Here is a 21291-nt window from a genome sequence, read left to right as displayed (position 1 = left end):
TAAAAAGGAACGAAATTAGGTCATTTGTAGAGATGTGGACGGACTTAGAGACTGTCATACAGAGTGAAGTAAGTCAGAAAGAGAAAAACAAATATTGTATGTTAACGTATATATGAGGAATCTAGAAAAATGCTACAGATGAACCGGTTTGCAAGGCAGAAATAGAGACATGTAGAGAACAAATGTATAGACACCAAGGGGGGAAAGCGGGGGGTGGTGGTGGTGGTGGGATGAATTGGGAGATTGGGATTGACATGTATACACTAATATGCATAAAATAGATCATAAGAACCTGCTGTTTAAAAAAATATAAAATTCAAAAAAAATTATTATCCAGGTACAGAATACACTGTCTTTCATCATTTGATTGATTTGATTTCCCCACTTCCTGCCATGAACTGTCCACTTAGTGCATTATGTGTTTCAGACCAGACAGTCTGCAGACTGCCCGAAGGCCTTGGCAGGGAAAAAACAAACAAACAAAATAACATTAAACGAAACTAAATGTGGATGCAGGAAACAGACAACATATGGTTTCTGAATGACTTGGGGGTACACCTGTCTCACTGAACCAAAACAGTGCTTCTCTCAGTTAAAGCAGCAAAAACCACGAAACACAAGTTATGTTGGTGGGATTCATGTGACTTTTAATTCTCATTTTACTAACATTTTACAGTAAGTGTGGGGAGTAAAGACGGGGTGGAGTAAGGGAAAGGAAGAAGCGAAAAGTATTCTTTCAAGTTCCGTGAACGACTGAAGCATGTGCTAGGATAAGAAAGTTCAGTAAAAGCATCATGTCCTTTTCACCACAGAGTTCCTAATGGAGATGTGTGGCAGAGATATAGCAACTCTTTAGATCTGGTGGAAGTGACTCCAACAGAGAATTAATTCTACATCAAACTTGGCACACATGGAAGACTGGGCAATGCAGCTGCTACACAGCTGGGCAGATGAAAACTGAACTCTCCAGAATCTACTTCCTAGCATGTGAGTAGGAGCATGTGTGCCTCTTCTCTGGTCTGAGTATCTCTTCGTCTCCAGCAGGGAAGGGAGACCCCACTAACCATGCAGCAGTGGGAAAACTGTTTGGGCAAGACTCTTTTAGAAAAGAGAAATATTTCTTTTTTGTATTCGCTGGTGGTGTTGACTGACCAGAAGTGTCTTCTTTTACTTTTGGGCAGGAGCATTGTGTCCTGGTGATAACATAATCTATACTTAGCACTCTTAAAAGGTGTAAGAGTGAAACCAAGGCCTCCTTAGGACCTAGACTAGTGGGAAGGGGAATATGTGGATTCTGTCTAAGGGTAAAGGCATGAAACAGCTAATTCTCTATCACCACAAATGAACTGCCACAGATAAATGAGACCTTGGCTTTTCCCCTTCATACAAATACCTCTTCTAGCTTATACTACTAAATCTAAGGTCAGCTTAATCACAGTTTGGGATTAACTATGACTGTGCTTCTAAAGTTAAGGTGAAAAGCTACACTCAATGAAGTATTCCTTTTTCCTGATTAAGTGGATTTGAATAAGCTAAAAGCCTAAAATCTAGGGACCTTTTTCAATATTTTATTTGTTGGGGGCAACCCATAAAACTTATCACTGCCATTTCTTTTAAACTATAGCAATAGAAGGACATGAAATGGACAGGGAGAAGTCACTACACAAATCACAGAAATGGTCAGCATGCATCTAATTCTACCTATTGAGCAGAGAGAGCTAAAGGGGGTAAGTTCTTTTGAGAAGAACCGAAATGTATTTCAAAGGGATAAATACTACACTAGCCTTTTTTTTTTTTCTTCTGAATGGAAGAAAAGGATATATGGAAATGAGGGGGGATGGGAGGGAAAGAGTCCATTAAACAAACACCTATCATTTGTGAAACAGTTCTATCAGAGTGGTGTCAGGTGTGGACCGTGGGTTTATCTTTGGCAGTGACCTTATGTTTTAGGTATCTAGAGTGAGATTAAATAGCTGGGTAATGGCTGGGTGTGGTGAGTGAATACAGGTTTTAATTTCAATTCACAGCAAAATGATGATCACAGATTTAGTACCTTAGTCTGTACTTCCTCTGTACCTGAATCATCTATTGCTGTGAAGTCTGTACTTCCTCTGTACCTGAATCATCTATTGCTGTGAGAAAGCTGCATTCTTAGATAACTCCTCTGTGATTGCTCTAGGACTGCCATTTGCTCCAATCTAAGGTGTGGTTTTCTTATTAGAGAAAGTAAGTATTCAATGCTAAATATGAGACTGAAGCCTTGAAAACATTGTATAGTGGCGACAGGTGTTTTGGATCAGGAATAGGCTGTTTAACAAGTCAAATGCATATTATCCCCTCTTAAGCATTAACTTTTTTCAAGCAACAGAATTATATTTTTTGGCTTGAAATGGTGCTTTCTTCTATATTTGATTTCTCGGTTTTCTTAGCAGATATCACTGTCTCCTCCAATATTTCTTCAAAACTTTCCCCTATCTGGGAGGTTTTCTTCGTGGCTACCTTAGAAGCCTCCTCTTCCTCCTCCTCTTTCTTAAGAGACAGCCCAGTGGATGAGACTTTGGAGGTGGTAGAACTGAGGATTCTAGGAGGGAGCAGATAACTTGGATTGGGAAGTGGATTCAGCCCCGAAATGCTTACTCCACTGGTGCTAAAACGTGTCTCTTCGCCTTCCAGCAGTTTCCTGTAAATCCAACAGAGAAAAACTCTCAGGAAGTCAACTTGAAACTTTTAAAGAATTTAACCCTCCAGCCTCTATTCATTTTAGAAAGATTAGAAAGATTTCACAGTTTCTTCATGAGATTGAGGCCAATAAATATTGAATTTCAAGGCTCAAAGACCTAGACTTTATCTGGCACGTGCACACACACACTCAAACACACACACACACTCACAAATCTTTAGCACAAGCTGCGTTTAAAGCACTGTCAAGGGGAAACCTATCCTATTCGCAAATACATTTAAAAAAACCCTACAACTCCCCTTGGTTTCGTCACACCCATTTTTGGCACTTAAGAGTCTACAAAGCTCTAAGGAGAAGTAATTTTACTAATTAACACCTTAAGTGCAACTGGGATAAGAAGGTAAGAAGTCCACAAAGGAATTGCCTAATCAGCCTGAACTTGAGATTTGTATTTTTTTCAACGTGTAGGGAGGGGTACAAAGGAAACGGAATCAGCAATAACAGAAACCAGTGAATTAAACTGTTTCAGATACCAAGCTTTTTCCCAGCCTGGCTTAAACAGCATCATAAAAGCATGGCCCCAATACCTTTTTTTCTCATAACTCTAATAATTTTTATCATTTTTTTTTAAAATCAGAAACTCAAAACACTATCAACTCCTCTTGGAGCTTTGTTTTGAAGTAGTATACATAGTGTAAGGAAAAAAAGAAAAAATTTTCAGACAGATCTGGGGTTGAGTTTGAGCTCTTCCATTACCAGCACTGTGCCTTTGAGCATGTTGCACAGTCTGTGGTTCAAGTTTTCTCATCTGCAAAATGGGAATAATATGACTTGATACCTAGATAATTTATATGCAGTATCTAATATAGTGCCTGGCACGCAGTAGTCATTCAAAAAATAGTAGCTGCTGTTATTTATTTAGAATTTTATTTAATTTATTTTTTTATACAGCAGGTTCTTATTAGTTATCTATTTTATACATATTAGTGTATACATGTCAATCCCAATCTCCCAATTCATCACACCACCACCACCCCCACCCTGTATTTATTTTTTTTAGAGGTAAATGTTCACTTACATATTGCTTGAGTAGGAATCCAGGGGGATTTTGGGACTTTCACTTACATATTGCTTGAGTAGGAATCCAGTCACCTTTTGGGACTTTCTATGTTACATGAACCTTATTTTTAAAGTTAGAGTCTGATGGATTTTATTTCAACCTCTGTGCACTCACATTATCCCCTTAAATCCTTGCAGAGGTAGGTAGACTACTCCAGGCCTAGTAAGGTGGAACTGGGATATAACCAAGTCGAGGGACATAAGGGTCAGCTCACCTGGAAGGAGCCCGTGATACCTTTCCTTAACCCCCGCCCCTCCTCACCCATCAGAAATCAGAGAGACTAAAACCACTTATTTGGGTAGAGATGCCCCAGGTGATGGGATCTGCTTGGGTGAGCATGCCCTGTGACATACCTGTAAGCTGCTATCTCAATGTCAAGAGCCATTTTGACATTGAGCAAGTCCTGGTACTCCCGAAGGTGACGGGCCATCTCACTCTTGGTGTTCCTCAGATCATTCTCCAGCTGCCCAATGTTATCCTGAAAAGCAACGCATGTCCAACATATTTAGGCCAAAGCAGCTGACATTCATGGAGACTGAGATTGAGAAAGCAAGGATTCTCAACCCTGCCTACACATTAAAAATCCAGACCTGTCCCCCAGCCCAGATTCTGATTCATTTGTTCTAGGGTGGGGTCCCAGCATCTGCATTTTTTCATAAAGGTCCCCAGGAGATTTGGATACATTTCTACCACGGAGCACACGGTTCTAAACTGAATACTGGGGAAATATTTATTTTTTACTTACTTACCGTCCCTCCCTTGCTTGCTGTATTACTGCTGAATCACTCAGTTGTTACAGGTACTTTCCCAAACCAAAGGCTCAGGTTAGGAGCTTAGATTCAGAACATTCCAACTGTGGACAGCACAGAGGGGATGGCAAGTCTTCTCTGCCTCCATTTGTTTTGATGGTTTCCTGGAAGTCTGCTACTCAGTCACTTTACTGAAAGCATTTTCATGACAGATAGGAGGAAGCATAAACACTCCAAGGATTTTTTTTTTAATCCAAATGGCAGATTGAAATTATAATATTTTTTTAAAAAGAAACTAAGTTCATATAATCCTTTTGCTTTAAGTTCCTCCAGGTGCAAACCCAGGCACAGAAGAAAAATAGCTTTAAATCTGTGATTCTTGAGAAACCAGAGGATCTTTTAAAAACACAGTGGATCCCATTGCTCATCTTCCTAAAACCCTCCAACAGTTTTGGAATTAAGTCCAAACTCCTCAGCATGGCCTCTACTTTTCCCCTTGCTCAATGTGTTTCAGCTACCCTGGCCTTCTCTTTTGCTCCTTAAACTTACCAAGTTCATTGCTATCCCAGGCCCTTTAGGCTAGCTATTTCCTCTGTTTGGAATGCTCTGTGGTGGGTCTTCACATGACTGACATCATGTCATAACTAGATTCAGTTCAAATGCCCTTTACTAAGACAGGTCTTCCTCAGCATCCAGTTTAAGTACTCTTTCCACACCAATCTAGCACGTGATTTTACCTTAAACCAGGGCAGCTGCTAGCCCATGAAGGAACTTTGTGTAGATTAGAAAAAGGCACCTCCAGTGGGAAGACAACTTAGAAAAAAGCCCCCATTTGAAACTGGCCACTCTGATTTTTATTTATTTATTATATTTTAAAAATAGATTTATTTATTTATTTTTGGCTGCGTTGGGTCTTCGTTGCTGCACGTGGGCTTTCTCTAGTTGCGGCGAGCGGGGGCTGCTCTTCGTTGCAGTGTGCAGGCTTCTCATTGCGGTGGCTTCTCTTGTTGCGGAGCGCCGGCTCTAGGTGCGTGGGCTTCAGTAGTTGCAGCACGCGGGCTCAGTAGGTGTGGCTCGCGGGCTCTAGAGCGCAGGCTCGGTAGTTGTGGCGCACGGGCTTAGTTGTTCCGCGGCATGTGGGATCTTCCCGGACCAGGGATCTAACCCGTGTCCCCTGCATTGGCAGGCAGATTCTTAACCACTGCGCCACCAGGGAAGTCCCCACTCTGCTTTTTAGCTCTTATCATTATCTGGGTAATTCCTTGTTGTGGGGGGCTGTCCTATGAACGTAGGATTTTTAGCAGCATCCCTGACCTCTATCCACTAGATGCCAGTAGCACGTGCCCTGCCTCCCAGTTGTGAAAATCAACAATGTCTCCAGACACTGCTAAACGTCCCTGGGAGGGTGAATCACTATTAGAGAACAATTGAACCAGGATGTAATTTACATGGAAACCTGGACCCCTTCTGTCTAGTTCTCCTCTGGAAGCCCACAGCCTAGCACAATGCACATTGTAGATGCTCAATGAATGACTGTTGAATGAATGAATGATGCTACATAAGCATTTCTTTTCTTATTCTGAGCAAATAATTTATATAATCCAGTTGCATCTCTGTCAACATGAAGAGCACAATGACTGAGAGTTATTTTTATGAAGTAGTGATGCAGATAAAAATATCAGAAACCTCAAGAAAGTAAGAGCTGAGGAACCTTTGAACTTCCCTTGTGGGGATGTTGAAGCAATGGTGAAAGGCAGGGCTGACACATTGGGGGTACAAACTTCCAAATCAAGAGAATCTGCAGAAAGAACAAAAATTCATACCACCTACCTGTTCTATAAATATTGACAGGAATACCACAAAGAAGAAACTCAATTAACTGATGGGTACAGAGCAAGGGATGATAAGCAGTGGGGAAAATACATAATACACTGGACAGTGATGAAAATATTCCAAAGTGTGTTAAGAGATCATGAGAGTTTAAAAGGATTTTTACCAAGAAATTTTACTGGATGGTTGCTATATTTGAGGTTAAACTAGCCTACAAGTAAGTCTGCTAGTGACGCATTAGAGGTAAGAGAATCAATATTATTGTGGTAAGGGGGAAAAGCATCTAGGGTGAAGGAAAAAGGAGAAAGGGGAGGGAGTATACTCATTATGCAAAGGAGCAAGAGAAATGTTATATGAGGAAAAAAAGAGGATTTCATCAGGATCTTTGGGTTGCATTTCTTGCCCTGCCACAAACATCTAACATACCTCATTCAGTTTTCTATATTTTAGTTTCTTTGAAACTTCCATTTCTGTATATGGGAAATTACAGTGTTTATTCTTTTCTGAAGTGTTCTGAGATCCTCAAGTTAGGATGCCAATTTAATGCACCTCACATTATTATGTGATGAATCCATTATCTGTTAAATTAGATAATAGGCATTAGAACAGCATTTGGCACCTAGGAATGCTCAATAAATGTTAGTGATTTTTATTATTGTTAATATCTCTACCCTTGTTAACTCTCTACCCTTGTAATGATATGGACAAATTAATCACGAGCCCTCCCTACAACCCTTTAGATAACTAAGGAAGGCAACGTAAAATAAAATTTTAATGTTGGAGAGTTGGAGGCAAACCCCTTAAAGCACCACATTATTATTTTTTGTTTGTTTTTCACGAAGATGTACATCTCCGTAACAGATTTTTTAAAAATCACAATTTTAAATAAAAACCTTTCTAAAGTGGTTTGTAGTACTCTTACCTAGGACACTAAACACAATGCAACCTTTCTCAGCAACTAAGATTAAGACAATGACCAACTATTTTCCTAGAATACTGTGATGTGATTTTTAGGTCAACTAAGATATATCAGACTGTTTATTTCTATCCTAAATGGCCCCTTAGAGCAGTATTTTTTGTAATTTAAAAAAGTTTTTTTAAATTTTATTATTTTTTATACAGCGGTTCTTATTAGTTATCTATTATATATATATTAGTGTATATATGTCAATCCCAATCTCCCAATTCATAGAGCAGTGTTTGAGTTAGTGTTTGCTACGTATTGGTTTTCTTTGTCCTGAAAGTTTAACTGATCTGTTTCTACTCATTCTTGACAATGCCTGACTCCAGTGGCTCCTCTTCTTTATCTTGCTGCAGGCTTGAAATCCAAATAGCAAAGTACTTTAGAATCATGTAAAGTTAACAATAAACAGGCTGGGGGCAGCAAAAGGGCCAACTTCCCAATATGTGATTTAGAGATAGACATTTTGTCACATCAGCAGGTTAATTAGGTCCTTTTTAAAAAAATTATTTTTGTTTCACAGCTGTGTTTTCTGAATTAGAGGTTGTTGGGGACCCGAGTTCCAGATAGATGAAATTTCCTTAAACTTTTCTGTTACACATTTCACATGTCTATTTTATGGATCAGTGTAGACAGAAAGCATGACTTTGCTCCTGTTAGAAGGAACTGTGCTGACTGCTGACCACTGCTCCTCAGTGTCCAGTCTCTTGTTTGCACTCTCTTCCCCACACCAGGCTGTCTTGCATTGCCCTTCAAAAGCCCTGCCAAAGATGGCCTCCAGCTCGAAATGTGAGCAGAGCGCTGCAGACTGCTCCCTCCCCCAACCACGCAGCTACTGCTGGATTAGCCTGAGGGAGTGGGAGAGAGGCACTCCCAGCTCCAGCGGGGGTCTCTCCTGGAATGGCTAAACCAAGTGCTGAGCGTCTTCCTCAGGGCCGGAAGGAAGGATGCGGGCTGGGAGTAAAGAGAGAGAACTGGCCACACTAGCATCTGCAGTGGAGCATAGGAACAACAGACGGTGCTGTGGGTTTCATCACTTTGAGGGGCCCTCAGCCAGGTGAGCAGTAATGAGTGCGGCACTCACTGATTGAAAGAGGCTGTTCAGAATTACCGCTCTGCCTGATAAAAATGAAGGTGGGGAGAGAGGATTTCTATGCATGGTACACTCACAGGTCACTGTGCTGCCTTTTCTCACTCCTGTCTTTGCTTCATCCCATATTTTTTTTTTCCTACCATACTTCAAAATGTTGCATTATATGTATTTCTATAGGCTGGTTTACACTGGGAAATGTGGTTTAAGTCAATGCACACCCAAATCAGTCTGAGGAATGACGGTGCTTTTATCGAAATTGCGTATTCCTGGGCCCCACCTACAAACTGCTGAATCCATATCTTTGGGAGTGGGCCTGAGAATCTTTCTGTTAAGCGCCCAAGTAACCTTGGTGGGTCAATGGGTTTAGGAACCACTAGTTTTTTATTTTCTGTAAAGGCTCTATCAGGATGGCCCAGGTAACAATAATACAGTGAAGTAGAGGGGGCAAAAACAGAACAAAAGAAAGCAAAAAGCACATGGATGAGTTGGAAAAAAAAAAAAAAGAGAGAGGGACCAAATGAAGCTTTTTTCTTGAATTCTAATTTCAGAAATGGATCTATCAAGCTATAGATTTTTACTCAGCCACTGCCACCCCCAATCTCCAAGGGGCCAGCCCCTTCCTCCTATTTAATTAGGCCGCATTCCAATCTCATACTGGAAAGAAGAGGGCAGACTTGGCTCATCTCCCTGGAGAGCATTAACTAATGGTGTGATCTTGATTGTTCAGCAAGGTCTTTCAAGGAAAGCTTCAGCTTTCCAAGACTGACCACAGTATAGGGCCAGGGCCCCCAGTACCCTACAAAAATGTCCTTCGACATCTTTGGCAGAGCAAGGACTCTAATGGTGGTGAAGCAGCTATGCAGGAACCAGAATCACCCTGTGTCAGAAATGGAAAACCTTCAGCTAAAGAGGGTGGCTCTGTTTGGCTTCTGAGGACAACAGCCCTAACTCCTCATAATGTTTCCTGTTACCCGATTCAGGCTCTCTCATACACCACTGTACACTTACTATGTCACCTTGAATCATTCATCACCCTTTCAAAAGTGTGATAAGCTTTCTTTCCTCAAACAGGCTGTTAGCTCTCAGGAGCAGGGAAAACGTGACTTTAATGGGGCCCTCCTCTGCCTCTAAGAGGGTGGCAAACTTGCAAAGGAAGATGAACCTACCACTAATCTCTGAAGCAGAAGAAAGAACAGCCTCCATTACTGCAGTGAAAGGGGAGGGGGAGGGGGTTAGAGGGCAAGAAAACAATGGCTGAATCTCACTGTGGAGGAGGCTTTTCATCTCAGTCAGCACTGCTAAGACTGCTACAGAGAATAGCCCAATGACTCCCTTGTGGCTTCAGGACTTCAGGATCCCTAGGTGAAGATGTGAGCCCCACCTGAGCCTTAGGTCCTACGAGGTAGGTAGGATACACACACACACACACACACACACACACATATACATATATACATTTATATATGTTGTCTGATCTTCTCTTCCATTCAAAGCAGGTCCACTGAGGCTCTGAGGCTAAAGCTGACGGGGGCAGCACTGCAGAGCTGCAGGAACTGCAATTTCTGTTGTTTTTTGTTTTCTGCAGACTACATCTCCATGACCCTACTATTGTCTAATACTGAAAGCCTTTTAAAGCAAACAAAACAAGCCAGACAATACTGTCGCTACCTCTCAGAATACAGGGGCTATAATGAGCAAACAGAGGATATGGCAAAGCCCAATTCAGATGGAGGTTGTGGGTAAGTTATCCTTTTTAGAGAAATACTGGGCTAGCCCTCCAGAAGACCACCTAACTCATCCTTTGAAGCTTCTAGAAGAAAACATGAAGTCTCAATTAACTAAATGTGATTAGTTCAGGCCATCTGGGACCTAGGCCACATAGTGAAAAGTTCAAGTTACAGATATTGAAGTGGAATAGAAGTATTTGAATATTACTGTAATTCCAAACACCAAAACAAATGATCTAAGCAAGCTTCCTTCCTTTATCAAAGGGAGTAATTTATAATGAACAGCAAATACTGCATATCAATAGCTCCAGACTCAAATAGCATTTTGAGGTTTCACTCCTTTCTTGATTGTATTTTATTAATGTTCCCAAACCCCATTAATTTTATCAAATGTAAACTTTGATCTTGGCTAGAATGAATTATAGCAAGTTTCTGAATTATTAGCATTCTATCCCATGGACTTTTTTATTGCACCTTGAAACTGAACCACACTATTTAGATTCTTTTCTACACTTTTCTCCTGCCTCTGTGTCCTTTGTGGTCATAAGCCCAGAATGTTCTATGTGGTAAAACTGAAGATGCAGTGGCCTTTGTTTGGAGAGAAAAGGAGGAAAGAGCCAATCGATACCTTCACTGGGGCTTAGAGGACAGGCAAAGACGGAAAAAAATAAGTGACCTATAACAAAGATGAACCCATCTCTGTGATTTATCACATGCACTTAGGATGGAAAAATGTTAAGGAAATGGGCATTTTCGAGTGGGACTTCACTGCTGCTGAGCAGATTAAGTGGTTTTTGTTAAGTGCTAAGCCATCCATGAAAGTGAAAATTGATGCTGTCCACGAGGTGACCTTTTTGATTGCAGGTAGCCAAGACTGATGTGTTGGTGTTGCAAGAGAAAAAAAAAATCAAAGCAGTTAATTGCCTAGAGACTCATAACTGGGACATGAGACAAGAGGGAAATTCTGAGATGGGAAGAACGAGAGATCAGCACCGAGGACAGCGACCGACCACGCTCATTTGCTGACAGCTGCAAAGCTTTCTTTAGGAAGTAGTAACATTACTCGGTGGAGGAGGGAACCGTGTATATGTGTTGGGGGAGGACAGAGCAGAGCGGTTATTACTAGCCCAATCACTCATCTTGTTGGCTCCCAATCTCTACTCCTTTGAGGGCAAAAGTCAAGACAATGGGATAGAACCCTTCCCAGTTTAGTCCCTCATTCTTCCCCCAACCCAAGGGCAGGACTATTTCCAGGGCGCACAGAAAGCCTTTCAAAGTCAATCAAACAAGCCAGACAGCGGAAACAGCACCACCAGCCATGGAGAGGCTGTGACCCACCCGCGTTGGGCTCACTCCTACTTTGGGTGGGTGTTGTTCTTCAGGTGGCCAGCGTGTTTATGCCCACTTGCTGACAGGGAGGCATGAGGTAGATTTTAAGACTCCGAAGAACAGAAGCTTGAGGGCTTCTTTGTTAGAAGGGCTTGGATAGGGACGTTAAGTGAGGGGCAGGGAAAGAGGGCGTCCAGGCCCCTAAAATTAGCGAGAGAGGCTCCAGGGCTTTTTGTTTGCTAATGCCTCCAGGCGGGGCTCTTTCTGTCCCCTCCCTTATCCTCTCCTTGGTTTCTAGAGCCCCAACTGTGCGGGAAGTATGCGCGGGAGAGAACAGGACTCCCCTCCCTACGCAGCATTCCAACCTTTACCTGGTAGCTGGCCACCTCGGCACTGTGACGCTCCTCCAGCTCCAGGATCTGCCTCTCCAAGGACTCGTTGGCCCCGCGCAGCCCCTCGATCTCGATGGTGCGTGCCTGCAGCTGGCGCCGGTACTCGTGAATCTCCTCGCGGCTGGCCCGGATGGCCTCGGTGCTGCGCGCCGCCTGCTCGTTCAGGTTGGCAAACTTGGACTTGTACCACTCCTCAGCTGACTGCAGGTTCTTGGCGGCCAGGGACTCATACTGGGCGCGGATCTCCCTCAGCGCCGAAGTCAGGTCTGGTTTAGCCACAGCCACGTCCACCTCGGCCGCGGCCTGCGATGACGCCTGCAGCGTGGCCAGTAGCTCGGCCACCTCCTCGTCGTGCACCTGGCGCACGAAGGCCAGCTCGTCCAGCAGCGACTCCACCTTCTTCTCCAGATCCAGGCGGGCCAGCGTGGCGCCGTCCACGTCGCGCTGCTGCGCCTTCAGGGCGCGCTCGGCCCCTTCGCGCCCTCGGCTCTCCTCCTCGCAGCGTGCCCGTAGCCGCTGCACCTCCTCCGCCAGCCCGTCGCGCTCCAGCAGGGCTTGCGCGCGCGCCGAGCTCGCCTCCTCCAGCTGCGCGCGCAGCTCGCGCAGCTCGCGCTGGAAGAGCTCTCCGAGGCGCGACGGCTCGGCGTGGCGCTGCCGCAGCGCGGCCAGCTCGGCCTCGAGCGCGCGGTTCTGCGTCTCCAGCTGGTGTACCTTCTCGATGAACATGGCGAAGCGGTCGTTGAGGCCCTGAAGCTGCTCCTTCTCGTTAGTGCGTATGATCTTGTACTCGTTGGTGCGCGCCGCCGCCTGACTCAGGTCCAGCCCGTCGGACGCCGGAGACCGGCGGTAGGCCAGGCCCAGGCCGAGCGACGAGGCCGAGGAGCAGGCAGCCGAGGAGGCCACATTGCAGCGGGACAGCGACTGCGAGCGGAAGCTACCCGCGCCGCCGGCCCCGGGGAGGCGCGAGGACAGGCGCGAGCCGTCTCCGAATACCTTGCGGTAGGAGGAGGCGGCGCCCAGGTAGTGCTCCGAGCCGAAGCTCATGGTGCCGGGACCAGGACCGGGAGAGCGGCTGCGCTGGAGCTGACGAGGAGAAGAGAGGTGAGCCGGCCCGGACGCGGCGGAGCGGTGTGCACCGGGTTTTAAGGCGTGGGGTGGCGGGGTTGGGGGGTGCCTGGGGCGGCGCGTTGTGGGCGGAGCTCCTGCTCCGGGTCTGGCGGAGAGAGGGAGGGGGGCATCCAGGAGCGGGGGCGGGGAAGCGCAGTGACTACCGCAGCTGCGCGCGCCGCGGACCGAGGGCGCGGGGACAGAGCCATTTGCGTAGGAGCCACCGCCTGTCTGAAGCGTCTGTCCCCGAGAGTTATCTGGTTTGGAAGTGACTTGTGCGGAAGGGTGCCTAAACGATGGGGGTTTCCCATCCGGAAACCACACGGCTCCGTCGCGTCCCTTGACCCTGTCCTCCTTGCCCCCTTTAATCCACTGGGAGGTTAGTGTTTTCTGGGAGGTATGCTGTACGCTCATCGCCACCCTGGAGCTCCCGAGCGTGAGGTCCTGTTTTTCCAGACAGAGTGTGGACCCTCGGGGCGCGGCTTTGGCCCCTCCCTCTGCCCGCTTGGGGTTCCCAGGGGAGAAGTGGGTCTACGTCAGAGAGCATCTCATCAGCTGTTCCTCTGCAGCTCTCCGGAGCGCCCGGGGTTGGGTGGCTGTGCTGAAAGCCTGTGACGCCCGGGAAGAGAGGGGAGGAAGGTAAAGGGAGTGGGCCTGAGTTGCAGAGACTGGAGAGAAGCGGAGGAAAGAGCTGGGATGGCCACGATGGGCAGAGCTGAGGTGCCACTGCCACTTGTATAAGCGTGCTCTCCTGTTCACCACAGTCCCCCGCCACTCTCCATTGAATAACGTCCACCTTCTTAATTTGGTTACTTTACCTGTCTCGCCCTGTAGGCAGGCATTTGAGATTTCAGTCTGTGTAAATGTTCATCTGGTTTAGGGAGGGCCCCTTCTTGTGGAGATCTGTCTTTGGACAAAAGAGGTCCCTGCGAACAGATTAAACTCCAAAAGTGGGGAAGAGTGCTGATGACTGAGCTGGCCTCCTTCACTACACAGTGGTGGATTTCCAAGAATGGGATCTGTAAAGATGAAGGCTGGGAGGAGGTCGGGTGGGGTCTTCAAATTTATAATCTCTCAGGATGTGGCTATGGCTTTGAAGAGGGAGGATGAAGAACTTTTTAGTAGATTCCAGAATTCCAAACTGAAGGCCTTTCTTGATCTTGGAATCTCAAGGATGTAGTTCTAGGATAAGTTTTACTTTCATGGAGGAAATATTACCTGAGACAGGCCACTAAAGGAAGGGGGGAATAGAGGCCTATGGGACTTTGGAGCGTATTCTTGGCTTTGTGCTTTATGTCATGTAAGATGGTCAGGCCCTGCCACAGCCTGTCTCTGTGGTTCCTCATCAGAGACCAGGACCTGAGCTGGAGGGACTCAATGCTGAGTTCAGTGGGCTCAGAAATTCCTGGTGATGTGAAGGATGGAAGAGTGCTAACATCACAGAATGAATATTCTCTGCCAGCCTTTGTGCCAGGAATTTTGCATAGGTTTACCTCCTTTTGGCCACTCTTCAAGGTAGCCCTTTCCCCCATCTTACAGATAAGAAACCAAGGCTTAGCTGCAGCACTCTGCATAAGGTCACTAGCAAGCAAACATTCTTTCCTCGCTGCATAATTCTACTTCTTAGAAAAATGAGACTCTTGAAGTCTTATTAATTTCCATGCAGCCAGAATAAAGCTAAGTAGGCTTCAGGAAAGTTTTGGCCAATAACAAAGTAGCAGGCTGGTTTGTAATTCAAAGAATCAGAGGTGATGGGTTTGAATTGTGGCTGCTGCCACTTCCTAAGCATGTGGGGATAACAACGCCCACCTCGCCAAGGTCATAAAAAACTGAGTTGATGCATGTGAAGGTGCTTTATTCAGGTATAAGGGGTTATTGTCATCATTGTCCTCTTTCAAATAACAGACATTGCTTTGCATCTACTGTCAACAGCAAATGAGTTGGGTTTCGTGATGGAATTGTCCACAGTATCCTTGCACAGGCCTCCAGGCTTGCCCTTGGGAGTGAGAATACAGCCCACTTGACTGTGCTACCAGGGACCAACATGAGTGTGGCTAAGTGGAAACACCCACAGATAGTTAGAAGATCTTACATCTGGGCTGTTGTTCCGATCTCATTTTAACCATGTTATCAGGACTACCAAAAATCAGCAAAATGTCCTAGTTGGAGTCTCACCTTTCTTTTCCTTTCCATCCTCCAATAGAAGCAGTAATCCAAAGGCAAGACACACATAGAGCAGAAGATGAGGCAAAAGGCCTGAATAATCCATCAAAGGGGCAGTGGCCCTGGAAAATCTAAAGTGGGCTGCATTTTGTAATTTCTGAATAGCTTACCTGAGATTCCATACTGAGATTCCCCAGTGAGACTTGTGTCTCCCTGCCTCCCCTTTCTTGACATACCACTCCGTAGGCCCACATGTTTGGCTTTAATCATTTTAGCACAAAGCTGTACTACCAAGGAGTGATCTTGGCTGAGTCTCAAACCACAACTCCTTCCATCTGGCCAGGTCTCCTGAGGGAGTGCCCTGCCCTATGCAAGGGGTGTGTATTCATCTTCCTGTAATGTCAGACTCAGGCAGACACATTGTTCAGTTATCCCCAGGTTCTCCTTCATGCCACATCCTCTGTGGCCTCTGCATTTGGCAGTGCTCACTACTCTCCTGGGTTTCAAGGACTTAGTCTTTGGCCTCTGCTCTTCCCTCATAAATTCTTTTTTAGGTATGCTGCCTCCCAGAGGCAGAGAGCCTTGTGATAAAGTTCTCTCCGTAAGAGCTCTAGTTTTGCATCACAGTTCTTCCTAGCCATGGGACTTTGAACAAGTTGCTATTATTTGCTGAACCTTACTTAGTCTCTTCATCTGTAAAATTTCAATAAAACCATCCACCTGAGGGGTCTCCAAACCTGACTGCTCATTAGAAGTACCTGGGAACTTAAATTCAGATTCCCAGGCATTACCCCAGACCCATTGAATTTAGGTTTGAGAACCCTTGACCTCTCTCTCATGAGATTACTATGAGGTGTAAATATGATTATGTATACAAAGTGGGTATCACAGTGCCTGCCATGTGCATGCTCAAGAAATTCCTTGGAATTTTTTTCCTGTGCCCCCACTTCAGCTGTTGAAATCCTTAAGGCTCAAATGCTGCCTCCTCCGTGAAGCCTTCCCTGATATTTCCAATGTAAAGTGATCCTTCCCTCTCATGAGCTCTCCTCCTCCTACCCACAGCCTTTGTAGTATTCACATGACATAATTGCCTCCCATCTTCTGCTGTAATTATTTGTGTGTTTGTCTAAACTGAACTGGAAGCTCCTTGAGCACAACTTCTGTATCTATGTATCTCTCTCAGCATCTGTCACAGTATTAAACACATGTGAGGAGAAAAAGATGGTTGAATTTTTTCCTGTACAACCACTTGGGAAAACTCTTTGGCATGACACCAAGGGTGCGATCCATAAAGGAAATCAACTTCATAAAAATTAAAAAATCTTTTGCTCTGTAAAAGACCCATTTAAGAAGATGAAAAGACAAACCACAGACTGGAAGGAAGTATTTGAAAATCACATATCCAACAAAGGATGTATATCCATAGTATATAAAGAACTCTAAACATAGCAGTAAGAAAATGAACATTCCAATTAGAAAATGGACAAAAGACTTGAGCAGACATTTTACCAAAGGGAATATACAGATGGCAAATAAGCATACAAAAAATATGTTCAACATCACTAGCCTTTGGGGAAATGCAATTTAAAACCACAATGATACATACTTATTAGAGTGGCAGAGACAAAATACTGACAGTATCGAGTGCCTACAAGGATTCAGAGCATCTGGATCTCTTATCCACTGCTGGTGGGACTGTAAAACAGTACAGCCACTCTGGAAAACACTTCGGCAGTTTTTTATAAAGTTAAAAATACATTTACTGTATGACTCAGCAATCTCACTCCTGAATAATTAGCCTAGAAAAATGAAAACCTATGTTCACAGAAAAATTTGTAAACGAATGGTCACATTAGCTTTCTTTATAATAGACAAAAACAGAAAACAACCTAAGTGTCCTTCAACAGGTGAATGGATAAACAAACTGTGATACGTCCATCTAAAGGAATGCTAATCTATATTAAAAAGAATCAACTATTGATGAATAATTCTCAACAACTTGGATGAATCACAAGGGCATTATGCTGAGTGAAGAAGTACTCCATATTATGTGATTTCATTTATGTAACATTCTTGAAATGAAAAAATTGTAGCGATTGAAAACATCAATGGTTGATGGATTAGGGTTAGGGGGAGGATACGACTATAAAGGGGTAACATGAAGGTTGTTTTGTTCTGTAACTTTGAGTTCTGTTACTCAAATTTATACATGTGATAAAAATTCATAGAATGAAAGAGAGAGAGAGGGAGGAACCTAGTGAAATCCAAATAAAGTCTGTAGTTGAATTAATTTGTTGTGTCAGTGTCATTTTCTTGTTTTTGATAATGTACTAAGGTTATGTAAGATATTATCATGAAGAGTGAGCTGGATTCATGGTACCTGGGAACTTTCTGTACTATTTTTGCAACTTCTTTTGGGTCTTAAACTATTTCAAAGTAAGAAATAGTTCTTTGAAAATTATATACATATCAAAAATAGGCAAATGTTCTTTGGAGGTATATGCTGAAGTATTTAGGTTTGCAATGTCATGATTTATATAACGTACTCTCAGATGGTTTGGCAAAAATAGTACACACACACATACACACACACAGATGCAGAGGAGATAAAGCAAATGTGGCAAAAAGTTAACAATTGGTGAATGCAGATGTTTATTGTATTAGTCTGGCAACTTTTCTATAGGTTTGGAAATTTCAAAATAAAAAGTTATGAAAATTGATTAATATATAGGTAGATAGGTAGAAAGATAAAATAAGCAAAAAAGAATGTATTATCCAGAACCTTCAATCTAATGCTGTACCAGCTTTGTCTAATAACAAAGCTCTCCCCACTCCCCTCCTGCCCAACAATAGGAAAATCCTGCTTGTTCTGGAGTAACAACAACCAAAAAAAGGTCAGAATTTACACTCTGTTGGGAGTATTTTAAGTGCTATACTGAATCCTTGGTGTTACCGTAGCCAATTAACAAATATTTACTGAACCCTGGCTATGTGCCAGCTGCTGGAATTATAGCAACGAATATAGCTAGAAGTGATAAAAAGTGTCCTTTTCTCAGATTAATTTTTTTTAGTAAATATAGAATCATACACATTTTATATATGTTCTACAGCTTTCATTTCTTACTTCATAAATTGTAGTCATTTACCCACATCAGTTATGTAGATCTGTTTACTTCATTTCACAGTTCAGTGTGGTGTGCAGTTATATGGATGTGCTATAAGTTGTTCAGTCAATCTCGTGTTGGACTCATATTATTTTTAATTTTTCCACTATTAAAAACACCATAATTTTTTAAAAAGAAAGAAAAATAAATGACCTGAAAGAAAAAGAAAACATATTACCTGAGTGAAATCCAGCCTCCACGTCTACTTTGCCTTAAACAGCCAACCAACCGACATTTATTGAACACCTACTGTGTGTCCAGTTAAATGTTTTGCTGCTTGTGTCTGTTTGTGTAGGAAAAGACATGTGATGTGGTCACTACCTCTAAGGAGTGAAGTTGAAGAGTTATGGCTAATTTGAGGTCCTAACTTATGGACTACGATAAGGCAGGATGTATTTAACTGCAGACCATGTGTGTTAAGTAATTAGAGGGAAGCCCACCCCTTTTTTGTGTCTGGTTTTATACTAGTAATATTTGTTCAGCCTAGTTTCTTCAGCCCCATGAAAACATGCTTGCATGAGCATGTCATCAAGGCAGGTGGAGAGGATTATGCCCCAAACTTCCTGGAGAAGCGGGAAATTTTTTTTAACAAAGACACGTGAAAGAGCATGAATGACATCAAGCTAAGTCATATGCTTATTTGTCCTCTGTCCATAAAAATTAAACTGTTTCTATCTACAAGAAAAGGCAAAAGAGCTCTGAGTCCTTTGGTATGGCTCAGTTGATGGTGACACGTCAATCTATGTGGGTGTAGTTTTGCTTACAAATTGGTGTTTACACAGTTTTGCATTGCATTGTTTGTTGCACAGCTTTTTGTCCCCTTGTACTTGTTCCATATTTTTGCTTAGAGGTTTCTTGGTGACCATTCTAATTTAAAAATAAAATCAAAACAAAAGTTTCTATGTTTTGGCCTTAGCAATCTCTCCATGCTTAAGCTGATCCAGAAGGCTCTGTGTGTTTGCATACTTCTCTCTCTCATCCTTTCCCCCTTCCCAGAATTAGCTCTTTGTTTACCTCTTCTAAATCCGAGTTCAGGCTGAACCAGAGTTGCCAGAGCCCCAGGGTTAGGAGAAACAGGGAGGCTTGCCAGCTCAGTTGCACTTCAGGACCTAGGACAGCTCCTCAGCCTTCCTGGTGTGGGCGCCTACTTTTTTAGACCTCACAGAACGTCAGAAGGCAATCAAGTTTGAGAAGCCATTTGGTCCCCACCCCACCCCCGCCTTTTGATGATGCCTAGAGAAAGGATCCCACTCAGCAAATGTTTCAGGATTATTAACTGCCTGGCTGTGGGAGATACAAAGGGGTTGGAGGGCTCCCACACCCCCGGCATTTCCTGTATCTACATGTCTGCTGATGCCTAAAAAAATCCTTCAGTTCAACTCAGCAAAATTATGTGGATCAAGCTTTTTCCTCCCTGGAAAGAGGTATGGCCTAAATACAGATATGCTGTGGGAAGGGGAACAGAGGGACTCCAGTTTGAATGAGAAAATAATCCCTCCTGAGGGCTTGTCTCGAAGGGTACTAAAGGAAGAGAGAGCCCAGAGCATTGGGAGCCCAAAAGGGGCTGGAGAGGAAGTGGCAGGAGGAAGTCAAGAAGAGGGGCATTCAGAGAAGTCTGGGCAGATGTGGTGAGCTTCACACTGTTGGCCCCAAGTGTACCCTGAACACACAGTCCAAGGAGAAGCCTCACACTTTCTTAAGAAGAATACAGAGGCCTGTTGTCTCCTCTTCCAAATACACATAGCAAAAGTCACCAGACTCCTTTTCAAAAGATATTTATGTAATGATTTAATGCATTTTTGTCTTCATTGTTCCTCACAATAAACTTAGAAAGGGTTTGTTTTGGGTTTTAAAATTTATTTATTTATTTATTTTTGGCTGCGTTGGGCCTTCGTTGCTGCACACGGGCTTTCCCTAGTTGCAGCGACCAGGGGCTACTCTTTGGTGTGGTGTGTGGGCTTCATATTGCGGTGGCTTCTCTTGTTGCAGAGCACGGAATCTAGGTACCCGGGCTTCAGTTGTTGTGGCTCGTGGCCTCTAGAGCGCAGGCTCAGTAGTTGTGGCACACGGGCTTAGTTGCTCCGCGGCATGTGGGATCTTCCCAGACTAGGGATCGAACCTGTGTCACCTGTATTGGCAGGCAGATTCTTATCTACTGTGCCACCAGGGAAACCCTAGAAAGGGTTTTATTATTTGCATTTTTCAAATGAATAAACTGAGACCCTGAGAGGTTGGGTAACTTGCCCAAAGTGACACAGCTGGAAAATGCAGAGCTGGGTCTTGAACTCAGTTTCTCTGACTCCAAGCTGGTGTTCTTTCCATGACACCGCATCTCTAACAGGGTCTTTGTGTGCTTGTGGTAAAATATATATAACATGAATTTTACTGTTTTACGTGAATTCTACTGTTTTAGCCATTTTAAAGTGTACAATTCAGTGGCATTAATTACATTCACAATGTTGTGTAATCATCACAACGATCTATTTCTAAAACTTTTTCATCACTCCAAACAGAAACTCTGTAACCATTAAATAATAGCTCCCCTTGCCACCTCCCAGACTCCAGCCTCTGGTAACTTCTATGTTTTGTCTCTTTGATTTTGACTATTCTAAGTACCTTATATAAGTGGAATGATAGAATATTTGTTCTTTCATACCTGGCTTATTTTATTTAGTGTAATGTTTTCAAGGTTCATCAGTGTTGTAGCAGTCACCAGAGTTCCGTTTCTTTTTATGGCCTAATAAGGTCTTGTGGTTGCAAAGGACAGATTCACTCAGGCCACCAGGAGTAATGAGAGGTTATTGTAAGCAACGTTATAGAATTAAGGAAGACAGAAATCTCAGCCACAGGCTAGAAGTTCAGGAACAGCCATATGGCTGGGCTTACTCTGGACTTAAATACAATTTAGGATCTGATCAGCACAGCTCTAGGGACCAAAATATCTTACTGCCCCGATAGTGACAGGAGTTTGCTGTT

The 21291-nt window shown here is 43.7% G+C and overlaps 1 protein-coding gene across 1 annotated transcript; it reads right to left on the bottom strand.

The window, feature by feature from the left end:
• Window positions 1–626: 626 nt before the first annotated feature.
• Window positions 627–12992, bottom strand: INA (internexin neuronal intermediate filament protein alpha). Its single transcript, XM_032608269.1, has 3 exons — window positions 11861–12992; window positions 4154–4278; window positions 627–2680 (listed from the first exon to the last, which is right to left on the bottom strand). Exons 1-3 carry the CDS (start codon window positions 12923–12925, stop codon window positions 2371–2373), a joined length of 1500 nt encoding a protein of 499 aa, XP_032464160.1. The 5' UTR covers window positions 12926–12992; the 3' UTR covers window positions 627–2370.
• Window positions 12993–21291: the final 8299 nt, after the last annotated feature.

Source organism: Phocoena sinus, chromosome 16 (genome assembly GCF_008692025.1).
Source record: "Phocoena sinus isolate mPhoSin1 chromosome 16, mPhoSin1.pri, whole genome shotgun sequence".
Taxonomy (NCBI): Eukaryota; Metazoa; Chordata; class Mammalia; order Artiodactyla; family Phocoenidae; genus Phocoena; species Phocoena sinus.
This window is presented reverse-complemented; position numbering and strand designations above follow the sequence as displayed.